The sequence below is a fragment of the Lampetra fluviatilis genome, chromosome 38, assembly GCF_964198595.1.
Source record: "Lampetra fluviatilis chromosome 38, kcLamFluv1.1, whole genome shotgun sequence".
Classification (NCBI taxonomy): Eukaryota; Metazoa; Chordata; class Hyperoartia; order Petromyzontiformes; family Petromyzontidae; genus Lampetra; species Lampetra fluviatilis.
Window position 1 is genome coordinate 1,766,836 of NC_136312.1, and position 15,424 is coordinate 1,782,259.

The window sequence follows — 15,424 nt, forward strand, 5'->3', positions numbered from 1 at the left end:
TGTGGGGAGGATGTGAGTCCGTGTTGTGAGTTTGTGGTAAATGTGTGGGTCCGTGTTGTGGGTTCGTGGTGAGTGTGTGGGTCCATGGTGAGGATGTGGGTTCGTGGTGAGTGTGTGGGTCCGTGGTGAGTGTGTGGGTCTGTGGTGAGTGTGTGGGTCCATGTTGGGGGTTCGTGGTGAGTGTGTGGGTCCGTGGTTGAGTGTGTGGGTCCGTGTTGTGGGTTCGTGGTGAGTGTGTGGGTCCGTGTTGTGGGTTCGTGGTGAGTGTGTTGGTCCGTGATGTGGGTTCGTGGTGAGTGTGTGGGTCCGTGTTGTGGGTTCGTGGTGAGTGTGTGGGTCCGTGTTGTGGGTTATTGGTGAGGTTGGGTCCATGGTGCGGATGTGAGTCCATGTGAGTTTGTGGTGAGGATGTGAGTCCGTGTTGTGAGTTCGTGGTGAGGATGTGAGTCCGTGTTGTGAGTTTGTGGTGAGGATGGGGGTTCGTGGTTAGAATGGTGAGTTCCTGGTTGGGGGATGTGGGAAAGTGGTGAGGATGTGAGTCCGTGATGTGACTCTCTACACCATCTACACCCCCCACCCACCCACAGCTTTCCACACAGAGACCTTGGGGACTGCTGCGTGAGAGAAGCCACTCTAAGTATCAACACCATGGAGGTATGCATGGGCCCCTACGCTCGACTTACGAACACCACCAGCACTCATCAACACCACCCACACTTACGAACACCACCCACACTTACGAACACCATCCTCACTTACGAACACCACCAGCACTTACTAACACTACCAGCACTTACGAACACCAATAGCACTTATGAACACCACCCATACTTTCGAACAACACCTTCACTTACGAACAACACCCTCACTTACGAACACCACCCACACTTACAAACACCACCCACACTACGAACGAGCTTCCATGAAATATATATTTGTTTAACATCGACTTACAACTCGCACTTGCGAACCGAACCGCGGAACGATCCTCCACGAGATGTAGTGAGTGTTTGTGATGCCTGTACACTACTCTGTGGCACCACAATGGCAAGATATTAACAACCTCACTTGGTTTCCAGGAGGTCGTGGGTTCGACCCCGACCGTGATGTCTACTGTTTATTTGAAGTTTGTGTGTAGAGGAGCCTACTCCAATATTGTTTTTATGTGTGTATGTGCATGTAGACGAGCCAAGCTGGAGCAAGAAGGAGGGAGGCAGTCTCTGGCAACACGTGGAGCGCGTTGTCCGCAGCCGGCACCGGCCCTATCCGCAGTAAATCGCCTCGAGGTGAGGAACAGCAGTGAGCAAAAATGGCCACGGTGAATGGGGGGAAGTCACTACCGCCATTTTTCATGGAGGACTTCACGGTGGCCATGTTGCTTAGGGGACTTTATGGCAGTCCTGTTCCATGGGAGACTTCATTGTGGCCATTTTGCATGGGGGATGTCACGGCAGCTATGTTGCATGGGGTACATCACTACGGCCATGCTGCATGGGAGACGTCACTATGGCCATGTTACATGCGGGATTTCACGGCGGCCATGATGCATGGGGGTCTTTAGGGCGGCCATGTTTAATGAGGGATGTCATGATGGTCATGCTGCATTGGGGATATGACAGCGGCCATGTTGCATGGGGGTTGTAATGGTGGCCATGTTGCATGGGGGTTGTCATGGTGACCATGTTGCATGGGGGATGTCACGGCACCCATATTGCATGAGGGATGTCACTATGGCCATGTTGCAAGGGGGACTTGATTGCGGCCATGTTGCATGGGGGATGTCACTGCAGCCATGTTACATGGGGGACTTTATCACGGCCATGTTGAATGAGGGATGTTCTGATGTCCATGTTGCATGGGGGATGTCATGGAAGCCATATTGCATGGGGGTTGTCATGGTGGCCATGTTGCACGAGGGATGTCATGGCAGCCATGTTACATGGGTATACAGTATTTGGCTGCCGCTATATATTTCCACGTGATGAAGATCACAGCCACTTTGGTGGGGCCATACCTGCCAAAATAAAATTATATAGTTTAGTTTTAGTATGGGTCTCTATGGGTCGTTATGGTTCGATATGAGCATGGATCTCTGTGGGTCTATGGATCTCTGTGGGTCTCTATGGTTCGATACCAGTATGGGTTTCTGTGGGTCTGAGTGGAGTGATGCGTCTCCATGTGATGATGATTACGTCGATGACGATGTAGCTCTAACGGGGGACTTACTTGGCATGTAAACAAAACAGAAAGAGTTAAAAGTCTAAGATGTCGTTGTTGTTGTCACGTGTGCAGCGATCCTGGATCTCTTTGAGCCTCAGCTAAGTCATCGCCAAAAGCTGGAGCTGGAGGCCATGAAACAAGTATGGTTCTTCACTGTGGACAAGGTCGGCAAACCCCGGGGCGGCAACAACAACGACAGCTACGACGACGATACCAACAACTACATCCCTGTGAGGCTCACAGAGACACCCATGGAGACCCAAAGAGACACCCACAGAGACCCACAGAGACACCCATAGAGACCCACTCCCATTGAGACCAACAGAGGCACCCAAAGAGACACCATTAAACACCCACAGAGGTTTTTTGCTGGGTTAGAAGGCATGAGTATAAATGTGTAATCGTTAAACCTGCCACCACCACCAGACACAGACAGTCAGTTAGGGTTTTGTGTTACGGGTTTCTGGGGGTCTCTGTGGGTGTCTAAGGATCTGTTGGGTCTTTATTGGTCTGGGTGTCTCTGGGTCTCTGTGAAAGTGTTCAAATTATTTCGCACCGTATGTAGTAAACCTTGGCTAATCCACTCACGACGTCGGCCGTGGTGGCCAGGAGATGTTAACTCCTTCACCTGGTATACAGGAGGTCGTGGGTTCGATACCGACCCTGACGCCTGCTGTATATTTGGAGTTTGCGTCTCTATCTCTCTCCCCGTGGTTGCGTGGATTTTTCTCCGGGTCCTCCGTTTTTTCTCTTTCCACATTTAGAAACAGCGTCAACACACATTAAGAACAATTGGCAGCTTCTGCTGTACATTTCCACACGGTGGTAATGATGAGGCCCCACTTCGTTGAGCAATGATTTGTGATGGCTAGGTCGCTCTTGAGAAACAAGTGCAGCTCAGTGGTGAGGCCTTTAACAGCGTAGCAATAGCCTGTAGCCTTTCTGGACATAAAACACATACTTGTGGTGAACATGCAGACAAAAACATGCTCTGATAATGTATGGCATTGCCTTTGAAACTGATTGGTCTACACCGGAGAGAGCATCCTTCTTTAGGGCCTAGTCTCACTACCAGCGTCTCACTACCCAGTGTCTCACTACCCAGTGTGTCACCACCCAGTGTCTCACTACCCAGTGTCTCACAACCTGTGTCTCACTACCCAGTGTCTCACCACCAGTGTCTCACTACCCAGTGTCTCACTACCAGTGTCTCACTACCCAGTGTCTCACAACCTGTGTCTCACTACCCAGTGTCTCACTACCAGTGTCTCACCACCAGTGTCTCACTACCAGTGTCTCACAACCTGTGTCTCGCCACCAGTTTGTCGCCACCAGTGTCTCACTACAAAGTGTTAGATGGATAAACGCAAAAAGGCGAACAACCCCTCCAAGTTTTAACGACATTCGGAATTCTTGGGTCTTTCGGTAAAGTCACGTAGGTAGGTTCAAATAAAATAATAAAAATAACAGGAAGTTGACCGCTTGCATTGCGATCGAACGTCGTAGTTGTCTGTTTTTTTATTTTTCTTTGAACCTATCACACGGGACTTTACCGAAAGATCCAAGAATACAAATTCCTGCAGTCACGAAAGCTTTAAGTCAAGCATTCGGCAGTTTAACCAAACATACATTTCCGCGATCTAACACCCAAGCAAAAAGTAACCTCCGTAGCTGATAATGGCGGTCGTGGAAGCCCCGACTACTGCTGCAACCACCGAACGTTCGACGCTCTGATTGCGACGACTCTGACTACCGGCCTCCGCCTCTTCCTCCGCCTCCTAGGTCCGCAAGGAACAGCTCCACTACCGCTATGAGGTGCAGAAGATGATCGGCAAGGGAGGCCAGGGCCTGGTGCTGCAGTGCCTCGACCACAAAACCAAAATGCTCGTGGCCGTCAAGATGCTGTCGCTGCCCTGGAGGTGAGTCAGAGGGCCTTCCGCGGTGGCCCGCGCTCTCGAAAAATAATCATCAAATGATTGTAGGCACCGCCGTGAAACTGCCACTAACTATGGACTCGCTGACAAAATACTAACTGCCGTAAAACTGCTGCTAACTATAAACTAACAAAATCTTACTGCCATAAAACTGCTGCTAACTATAAAGTAACAGAATACTAACTGCAATAAAACTTACTGCTAACTATGAATTAACTAAAAAGAAGCACTAACTGCCGTAAAACTGCTGCTAACTATGAACTCACTAAATAATAATGCGCCGTAAGACTACTGCTATGAACTAAAGTTAACTAACAAAATAATAACTGCTGTACAACTATTGCTAACTATGAACTAAAATACCCATATAGACCCACAGAGACCCACAGAGTAACCCACAGAGACACCCACAGAGACACTCAGACCCTTAGAGACCCACAGAGACACCCACAGAGACACCCAGACCCTTAGAAACCCACAGAGACACCCAGACCCTTAGAGATCCAAGAGACACCCAGACTAATAGAGACCCTTAGAGATCCACAGAGACACCCAGACCATTAGAGAACCACAGAGGCCCACAGAAACACCCAGACCCATAGAGACCCACAGAGACCCGCAGAGTAACCCACAGAGACACCCAGACCCTTAGAGACCCACAGAGACACCCACAGAGACACCCAGACACTTAGAGACCCACAGAGACACCCACAGAGACACCCAAATCCTTATAGACCCTGAGAGACCCACAGAGACACCCATACCCTTAGGGACCCACAGAGGCCCACAGAAACACCCCGACCCACAGATATCTACAGAGTCACCCACAAAGACCCCCACAGAGACACCCACAGAGACCCCCACAGAGTCACCCACAGAGACACCCACAGAGACACCCATAGAGACCCCCACAGAGACACCCACAGAGACACCCATAGAGTCACCCACGGAGTCACCGTTGATTTCGTGGCCTTCCCCTTCCCGCTGCGCAGCTCCTCGACAGCGGCCCGCCAGAGGACGGAGCTGGAGGTGGCCAAGGAGCTGCAGGGCAAGGCCAGCGATGAGCGCTACGGAGTCATCCGGGTCCTGGACACGTTCCAATTCCGCGGACACAATTGCCTCGTCGTCGAGCTCTTGAAGTACGCGAACCTCCCACCCCCCCCACCCACCCACGTGCGTGTGCGTGTCCATTGCTCCGCTCGATAGTTGATTTATTTCGGAATAAATATTTATTTAATATTTGATCAAGCAACTAGATTTATCACATTTATTTATTGAGTTTCACATGCAAGGCTTTCGCGACCAATATCATCTATAATAAAGTTATTTTTGGGTTAGATCAAGTAAATATATAAATGTTGTGTCGTTAAACCCGCCACCACCCAACATAGCCAACTAGTAAGGGTTGTCATGCAAACAGAACTTGACAATTCGTTACTAGTACAGCACTATTGTGTAGTGTCGTGTAAAGTGTAGTAGTGTAGTGTATAGTAGTGTATAGTGTAGCAGAAAGTGTAGAGTATAGTAGTGTATAGTGTAGTAGAAAGTGTAGTGTATAGTAGTGTATAGTAGTGTATAGTTTAGTGTATAGTGTAGTAGAAAGTGTAGTGTATAGTAGTGTATAGTGTAGTATATAGTAGTGTATAGTAGTGCATAGTGTAGTATAATGGTACAGCACAACGGTGTTTTGGAGAGCCAAGCCACAACATTTACAATCTCTGAGTATGATGTTTCGCCAGTAATTACAACTGGATTCATCAGGCGACAGCCACATTTTGTGGAGAATTCCACCTGTTTCGTTCCTTATATAGAGGCACAGATGTGGTGATCAGGCTTCTGTGCTCTTGCGCAAAGTGGGGGGGGGGGGATTAATTTTCTAATTTGTTCTCAAATAGCTTTTTTAAAAATACCATTCATAATTAACTTCTTTTTGCAGTTTATTTAATGAGTTTAAAGAAAGTTAACAATTCATCAAAAGATGTCTCGCCTCGTTAAATCAATTAATTTAATCGAATACGTAACTTATTTAATTACTATTTTGATAATTAATTCATGCAATAATTAATCTGACAATTTTACAATCACAATTTGTTTGGCAACCGAGTCTCCAAAGCTCTGGCGACAAATCAGATGCAGGATGTCCCCCAGGTTGCGGAAGACGCGACTCACGGAAATGCTCCCCATAAATCACACATTAATCTTTTTTCATGAGAATCTACATAGAAATAAATTGGAAATTTTGTGGATATGTGTGTCTGTTTGAAATGTTTAGCATACTTCCCAACATGCAACAAACTTGAAATTTGGCACGTGGGTAGCTCCCAGACTGTACACAATGGAAAACGTCTAAACATTTACTTTTGTGTTTTGGGGGGGGCGCAAGAATGCATGTAATATATTGTACGGCAAGTGAGCGGTGACGTCACATCTGTGATGTCACCCGCATGCGGCAGCGTCACGCAGTGTGCCTGCTGACGTCACGCATCCCCAACCCACCGCGTAGGCCGTGTATACCGCACAAATGCGCGGCACGGCTGTCTCGATGTTCTAATATCAGCTCGCTCTTCAATACAAAGCAGAAGATACATCTGTTTTTGTGAAGCAGCAAAAACTCTCGAACGCTGAGCTCTGACGTCATGAAATTTGCACGGCTGACGCTGCCTGGGATTTCGAAGTGAAAGCGACGATTTTCAGCTCGCCACGTCATTCCCTTCCCGAGTTGTCTAAATCGACCTTCCGTAGAAGTGGGTCAAGGTTGAATTTCCTTCAGTGAAAAACATCCGATTTAGTGAAATTGATTTGTTTCAGATTTTTTCTTTCTTGCAAGCATGAATTTTTTTTCGGGTTTTCCAGTGAAATCTTTATATAAAAAAGGGAAATGTGTGGATATGTGTGTCTGTTCGAAATGTTTAGCATACTTCCCAACATGCTACAAACTTTAAATTTGGCATGTTGGTAGCTTCCGTACTGTACACAATGTAAAAAGTATAAAAATAGACTTGTGTATTTTGGGGGGGGAATAATGGATATAATCTATTGCACGGCAGTGAGCGGTGACATCACATCTGTGATGGACTAAACTTTAATTTTAATTTCCGTGCGAAGAACGGGTACACCTGCTAGTAAAATCTATATTAATAAGCTATTTTATAAAATAATACGATATTAATAGGTGAATAATAATGAAGAAATTATAATTAACAATAATATGTCAATCAAATGACGGAATAATACGAATATATTGCTAATTAAAATTATAATACAATTGTTTATTAAGAAATATTGATAATAAAAGAATAATAAATAGAATACATTTATTATTAAATTGTGATATTATAGTAATAAAATTATAGTAATGAAATTATAAAATGGAATAACATAATCATGATGAAATTATAATAAAATCATAATGAAGTTATTATCACAAAATATTCAGTTCTTTTGGCGCTAGTGCGGCGCGGCGAGGCCGCGGATTAATACCGCGGAGCGACGAGGCGTTTCATGACCCCCCCCCCCCCCCAAAATTAACCAAGTGGCACAAGTCGGTTTGGGGTCCGGGTTGTGGGTCGCTGAGCGGACGTCATTGGAACGGGAAAGGGATTTTAACGTTGTCGTCGTTGTCGTGCCAGGAAGAGCCTCTACGACGTCATGAGCAAAGGGAGCATCGGGCGAATTTACGTGAGGCGGTTGAGGGAGCACACCAGGACCGTCCTCGACTTCCTGTTGTACGCCAAGGGGCGGGGCATCGTCCACGCGGACATCAAGCCGGTGAGCGGAGCGGGCGCGGTGGTCACACCCTCTCATCGGGGCGCTCGGTTAGCTGGCGCGGAGACAGGCTGGCCACGGTTGATCGCGGGGTTGATGCGCTGGCTCCGTCCATTGAAAGGGAGGTGGTGGTAGTGGTGGTGGGGTCACGGACCCTCCGGCGAAGACGATCCGGTACGAGGTGAACACTCGTACCGCAGAGGCAGGCCGGCCACCGTTGATCGCGGGGTCGATGCGCTGGCTCCGTCCATCAACTGTGACTCTGCCACCTCCTCCTTCCAGATGGAGGTAGCAGGTTGACGGTAGGCAGCTGTGGCTAGGAGATGTTAACTACCTCGCCTGGTATACAGGGGGTCGTGGGTTCGATCCCGACCCTGACGCCTGCTGTATATTTGGAGTCTGCGTCTTTCTCGCTCCCCGTGGTGGTCACGTGGATTTTCCTCCAGGTCCTCCGGTTTTTCCCTCTACGTTCAGAATCAACATGACCACGCGTTTAGAGTATTTGACCGCTGCTGTAACCTTTCCACGTGATGATGATATCAGCCCACGTCGTTGAGCTATCGTTTGTGATGGCCAGGGAGCTTCCGACAAAACAGCTGCACAGTAGCTCAGAGTGGGGCCTTACACCTAGTAAAGTAAAACATAGCTTAGTTTTAGTCTGTGTCTCTCTATGTTTGTGTGGGTCTCTATGAGTATGGGTCTCTCGAAGTCTGTGTGGGTCTCTATGAGTATGGGTCTCTCGAAGTATGTGTGGGTCTCTATGAGTATGGGTCTCTCGAAGTCTGTGTGGGTCTCTATGAGTATGGGTCTCTCGAAGTCTGTGTGGGTCTCTATGAGTATGGGTCTCTGTTGGTCTTTTTGGGTCTCTATGAGTATGGGTCTCTGAGTATGGGTCTCTATGTCTGTGTGGGTCTCTATGAGTATGGGTTTCTGTGGGTCTGTATAGGTCTCTATGAGTATGGGTCTCTGTGGGTCTGTGTGGATCTCTATGAGTATGGGTCTCTCTGTTTTTGTGGGTTTCTATGAGTATGGGTTTCTGTGGGTCTGTATGGGTCTCTCTGAATATGGGTCTCTATGAGTATGGGTCTCTATGAGTATGGGTCTCTATGAGTATGGGTCTCTATGGGCCTGTTGAAACATGTCTCTAGAGTGTTTGGCTGCTGCTATACATGTCCACGCAATTATGATGAGGATGCTGATGATGCTGATGATGCTGATGATGATGATGCTGATGATACTGATGATGATGCTTACGATAATATCAGCCCCTTGGTTGAGCTGCTGTCATTACGTGATGGCCGGGTCGTATCCGATAAAAGACCTACACAGCAGTTCAGCGGGGCCTTACACCCTGGTAGTAAAATACAACTTTGAACGGGTCTCAGGCATGTCGCCCGTGTCGCAAGTCGGGGGGGGGGGGGGGGCTGCCCGTGTGGGTGTCAATGCGTCACTTTGCGTGATCGACCCACTGCTGGTTGGACACTCTCGCCGTAACCTCAGAGTGTGAAATTCCTTCTCTGTCTCTCCCCTTTGTCCAGGACAACATTCTGCTCACTGCGACCGGCAAAGTGAGGGTCACCGACTTCGGGTGCAGCTTCTACCTGAAGCATAAAAGTGAGTGGCCTTGCGTGCATGCGTGGAGTTTTTTTTTTGGGGGGGGGGGGGGGTTAGATGGCGTCAATGTGTAATGCGAGCAAGGAAAGGGTGGGCGCTGCATCCGCACCACTCACGCAGGCCGGAGTATTAGGGGAGGTGGAGCCTGGTCGTCGGGGTGAGTGGGGGCGGAGTCAGGGTCACGTGAGGAGGAGGAGGAGTAAGGGTCACGTGAGGAGGAGGATATAGGACGAGAACCGGAAGGGGATCGGGAGTCGAGAGAGAGTGAAGATAGGAGAAGCCACGCGGGGTACTGGCGGAGGAGTGGCACGAATTGCCACGTGGTCGGAGTCACGGCACCGTCAGCCAGCGGTGTACGTGGAGCAGCGGAGTGGCTGCAGAGTGTGCGGGGCACACGGAGCAGCGGAGTGGCTGCAGAGTGTGCGGAGTCACACGGAGCAGCAGGGTGGCTGCAGAGTGTGCGGGGCATACGGGCAGCGGTGTGGCTGCAGAGAGAGCGGAGGACTCGAACGGCGTGCGGGGGGGCACGCGACGGAAGAGGTGCGGGTCCGATCGGGGACATCGCGGGGTGCGAGACAAGAACCCAATAAAGGACAGACGGAGACCAACATCGCCTAAGAGTCCTTTATTACAAATGTAAACGCAGCCGGCCGGCGAGGTTCAGCGTCACGTAAACAGGACGCGCCAATTCACCACTTGCACAGCACTAACCGGTGTGCTGGAGACGTAAACCCACTACGACGTTTACAATTCGAGCATTTATAGCCGAGCATCATCATCAGGCAGGCAGCCAGAGTACGCGGTCCAACCCAATAACTCGCCTTTGCCGTGAAATATCGGTCGCAGAAGCCGACTACGCGTTTAGCCGACAAAAAAAAAATCTGTTCCCCCCACGTCGCTGTTGACGGAGGGACTACTTCATATTCATCGTCGTTGTTGTTGTTCCGGTGCAGCAGCCCAAAACGTGAGTGGGACGTTGCCCTACATGGCCCCGGAGCTGCTGCTGGGCTACGATGTCACCTGCGCTGTGGACATGTGGGGCTTGGGCTGTACCTTGGCCGAAATGGCCACCGGCAAGGTGCTCTTCGATTCACCGACCTACAAAGAACACCTGCCCTGCTGCATTGAGGTACGGGCTGTGGGTGGGTGGGTACGGTGGGTATAGTGGGTGGGTATGGTGGGTGGGCGGGCAGGTGTCTATGGGTCTCTGTGGGTCTGCACAGAGACCGATACTCATAGAGACCATATAGACCCACAGAGAACCATACTCATAGAGGCCCATACAGACCCACAGAAACCCATACTCATAGAGTTTGATTCTCTCACACGGCCCCAAACACCAGAGAGGAATATCTGAACTGGTCCAGGGCCTCTCATAGGTCGACTAAGCCTCAAACGAGTACAGTAGAACCTCTGGTCACGACCATAATTCGTTCCATAACTTTGGTCGCAACCCGATTTGGTCGTGACTCGAACCTAATTTCCCCATTGGATTGTATGTAAATACGATTAATCCGTTCCAGACTCCTACGAACTGTATATAAATATTGTTTTTTAAAGATTTTTAAGCACAAAAATAGTTAATTATGCCATATAATTAACAGTGTAATAGTAAATTAAATGTAAAAACATTGAATAACACTGAGAAACCCTTGAACAACAGAGAAAACTAACATTTCCACGTCAAGGTTTAGAATCGTTCAACAAGATTCTTGTTTCGTCTGCTATATCAGTCGGTCGATTCTGAGAGAGAGAATATTCGCATGAGAAATTCATGTTTCTATTGAAAGTAAATTAACAGTAATATTTGGGTACAGTATTGTTTTTGGAAGCATTCACCGTAATATCGTATGAACGTTTACTTCACCGCATCATCGTATGAATGATGCGAGAAGAGATTAATGGGTTCTTATGTTAGCGATTTACGTACTCAGCGATTTCACTCTCTAAATTACGGCTTGAATGAAATTTTGCACAAAATTAATATCTTACTAGGAATTTTATATAACAAAAGTTATATACATAACTGTTACGCTTTGTGTAATTCAACACAAAAAATGGCGTGGAAGGGGAAATCAGCCGCGGACGTGTTTGATCGCCACCCGAGTATGTGTTCGTTACCTGATTAAAATTTTTTGTTAATTTTTTGGTCGGAACCCGATTTAGTCGTGGTCAGAAGCGTTTGTGACCAGAGGTTCTACTGTACCTGGTGTAGCAGTGTGTAGTAAACATTTCCACTGGGGGAGACAAAGGGGGCCGGGCGTGGCGCTGGGCACCCACCCCCTCGTGTGGCGTTCCAGCCTTCATAGGTGCTGCTCGCTGCTAACAGCACTTGCCCCAGCAATGAGATGAGGCTAATAAGGAGAGAGGGGGATTGTTGTCTTTATACACAATGCGTCCTTCATAGGTGCTGCTCGCGATTAAACAGCACTTGCCCCAGCAATGAGATGAGGATAATACGTGGAAGCGGGGATTGTTGTCTTTGTACACAGTGCCGGCCTCCACAGGCGCTGCCTCCGCCACGGCTCACCGCTGACAGACAGCATTTTGCCCCAATGGGCCCGCTGAGGCTACACCGGCTGTAACCCTCCCCCCCTCCTCCTTTTGTGTTGGTCCAAAACCATGCGCAGATCCTGGGCATGCCCCCGAAAAAGATGGTGGACGACGCCCCAAACAGGACACTTTTCTTTGGTGAGTCGAGGGGCTCGGGCAGGCTGGCGCAAGCGACGTAACCCATTCCGTTTTGTTAGGTGGGGGTGGCAATGAGGCTCTTATAGGGTTATTTTGTGGGGGGGGGGGGGCTGGGGGGGGCTCTGATTATCTCGGGGGTGGGGGGTGGGGTGGTGTTTTGGGCTCTCAGTAGCAGTCGTTAGGAAGCATAGGTGGGTGGGTGAGTGAGCGGGTGGGTGGGTAGGTGAGTGGGTGGGTGAGTGGGTGTGTGAGTGAGTAGGTGGATGAGTGAGTGGTTGGGAAGGTGAGTAAGTAGGTGAGTGAGTGGGTGAGTGGGTGGGTGAGTGGGTGGGTGGGTGAGTGAGTGGGTAGGTGGGTAAATGCGTATGTGGGTGAGTGGGTTGGTGTGACGGTAGGTGGGTAAGTGGGCAGGTGAGTGGTTGGGTGGGTGTGTAGGGTGGTTAGGTAGGTTGGTTGGTAGTATGTAGGTGGTTTGGTGAGTGGGTGGATGGGTAGATGGGTGGGTGAGTGGGTATGTAGGTGGATAGGTAGGTGGGTAGGTAAGTCGATGAGCAGGTATGTGGGCGACGTGGTGGTTGGTGACTCTGCGTGCGTCTCTCTGCAGACTCTGAGGGCCTCCCCAACAACCTGTCCAAGCAGCGGCTACCAGGAAGCCTCCCCCTGCACCGCGCGCTGCATGGCCACCACCCTCAGCTGGTGGACTTCGTCAGCCGCTGCCTGCAGTACAAACCACACTCACCTCTCGCTCACCCCCACTTATCCCCACTTATCCCCACACCACTCACCCCCACTCACTCATCCCACTCACCACCCCATACCTGTCAACACCTTATCAGTGCCCTAACTTACTACAGACCCAACTCAGACATTGTTGGTCACTCCGTGCCCCTTATAAATCTCAACGTTCATCCCGCAAAGTCCCATCACAAGGGACAAACACAAACAAATAGACACAAATTATTATTTTTACCCAGAATGGAAACGGCTGCACTCCGTACGGACCTGAAAACTCAATTTCCCTGTACAAAAATACAGAATAAACTGTACAGGTTGACAGCTCTGCCACTCACTCACTACCCACCACCACTCCCTCCCTCCCACCATCTCCATCCCCCCCCTCTCCCCACTCTTCCCCCACCTCCCACCCTGTTAAATCATCTTACCATGCCCCTCTCACCACGTGTGCGTCCCCCCACCCCTCCCCTCCCTCCCCGTGTGTCTCCCAACAGATGGGATCCGAATCTCCGGATGACGCCTGAGCAGGCGCTGGCTCACAGCTGGCTCCAAACCACCACCACCACCACCACCCGGGCCACCACAAGCAGGGCCACCCCCACCACCAGCAGGGCCACCCCCACCACCAGCAGGGCCACCCCCATCGCCAGCGAGGCCACCACCATCCGGGCCACCACCACCACCACCATCCAGGCCACCACCACCATCTTGGCCATCACCACCACCCGGGCCACCACCACCACCACCACCAGCGAGGCCACCCCCACCACCGCCACCACCACTCCCATCATTATCTACATTTGGCCCATCAACTGGGCAACCATCAATATCCGGGCCACCACCACCAGCTGGGTCGACACCATCATCTGGGCCACCACCACCATCAGCGGCGGCACCATTCCTGTGCAAGGCTCTGCAGCTGCTGAGCCACGGTGAGCTTCTCTCTATGTACCTCGCCTGGTACGCAGAAGGTCGTGGGCTCGATCTTGATGAGATGTTAACTACCTCGCCTGGTATGCAGGAGGTCGCGGGTTCGATCCCGACCCTGACGATGTCTGCTGCTGTATATTTGCAGTTTGCGTTTCTGTCCCCGTGGTGGTCACCGTGTGGATTCTTCTCAGGGTCCTGCAGGTTTTCCCCTCCACGTTTAGAATCGGCGTCACGCACTATGAATGTCCATGCGATGAAGATGATTATCAGCCCACTTGATTCGGCTATCAGCTGAGATGGCCAAGTGGCTTCTGGTCTATGTGGGTCTATGGGTCTCTGTGGGTCTATGGGTCTCTGTGGGTCTGATGATGACGATGATGATGACGACGATGATGATGACGACGATGATGATGACGATGATGACGACGATGATGACGACGATAACGACAATGATGACGATGATAATGACGATGATGATGACGATGGCGATGACGACGACGATGACGATGTTGATGATGATGACGACGATGATGATGTTGATGATGATGCGCTGCTGTGGTGCTGCTGCCTCTCTCTCCACAGAGCGGAGCCGGAGGAGAAGCTCCCATCGCCATCGTCGTCATCGCCATCGTCGTCATCGTCGCTCACCCAGACCTTTGGAGAGAGGACGGAGGTCGTGGAGGTGGTGGAGACGCAGGAGGAGGATGACGACAACGAGGAGGAGGATAAAGAGGAGAAGGAGGAAGAGGAGGAGGAGGGGGAGAGGGAGCGAGGGGTCCTGGCGCGTGTGGGCAGGGCGCTCCGCTCACTCCGCTCGCTGTTCAGCCGCCTGCTGCTCTGTGGTGGGCGGCCCACGGCAGAGTAGCGGAGTGGACCCTCACTCACCACCCACACTCACCACCCACACTCACCACACTCCCCACCCACACTCACCACCCACACTCACCACCCACACTCACCAACCACACTCACCACCCACACTCACCACCCACACACACCATCCACACTCACCACACTCACCACCCACACTCACCACCCACACTCACCACTCACACTCACCACACTCACCACCCACACTCACCACCCACACTCACCACCCACACCCACCACCCACACTCACCACACCTCACTCACCACCCACACTCACCACCCACACTCACCACACCACACTCACCACACTCACCACCCACACTCACCACCCACACACACCATCCACACTCATCACACTCACCACCCACACTCACCACCCACACTCACCACTCACACTCACCACACTCACCACCCACACTCACCACCCACACTCACCACCCACACTCACCACCGACACTCACCACCCACACCTACCACCCACACTCACCACACCTCACTCACCACCCACACTCACCACCCACACTCACCACACCACACTCACCACACTCACCACCCACACTCACCACCCACACTCACCACACCTCACTCACCACTCACACTCACCACACTCACTCACCAGCCACACTCACCACACCACACTCATCACCCACACTCACCACCCACAC

At 50.7% G+C, this 15,424-nt stretch overlaps 1 protein-coding gene across 1 annotated transcript; it reads left to right on the top strand.

Annotated features, from left to right (window-relative positions):
• The first annotated feature begins 648 nt into the window (after nucleotides 1-648).
• LOC144945672 (dual specificity tyrosine-phosphorylation-regulated kinase 2-like) lies at nucleotides 649-8,004 on the top strand. Its single transcript, XM_078874238.1, has 7 exons — nucleotides 649-654; nucleotides 1,184-1,286; nucleotides 2,293-2,450; nucleotides 4,003-4,139; nucleotides 5,147-5,293; nucleotides 7,784-7,922; nucleotides 7,975-8,004. The coding sequence occupies exons 1-7, from the start codon at nucleotides 649-651 to the stop codon at nucleotides 8,002-8,004; spliced, it is 720 nt and encodes a 239-aa protein (XP_078730364.1).
• The last annotated feature ends 7,420 nt before the right edge of the window (nucleotides 8,005-15,424 follow it).

Coding starts and splice junctions, on each gene's coding strand:
- LOC144945672 (XM_078874238.1), top strand. Junction 2,451..4,002: donor ATACCAACAACTACATCCCT/GTGAGGCTCACA, acceptor TCCGCCTCCTAG/GTCCGCAAGGAACAGCTCCA. Junction 7,923..7,974: donor TCCACGCGGACATCAAGCCG/GTGAGCGGAGCG, acceptor GCGCTCGGTTAG/CTGGCGCGGAGACAGGCTGG.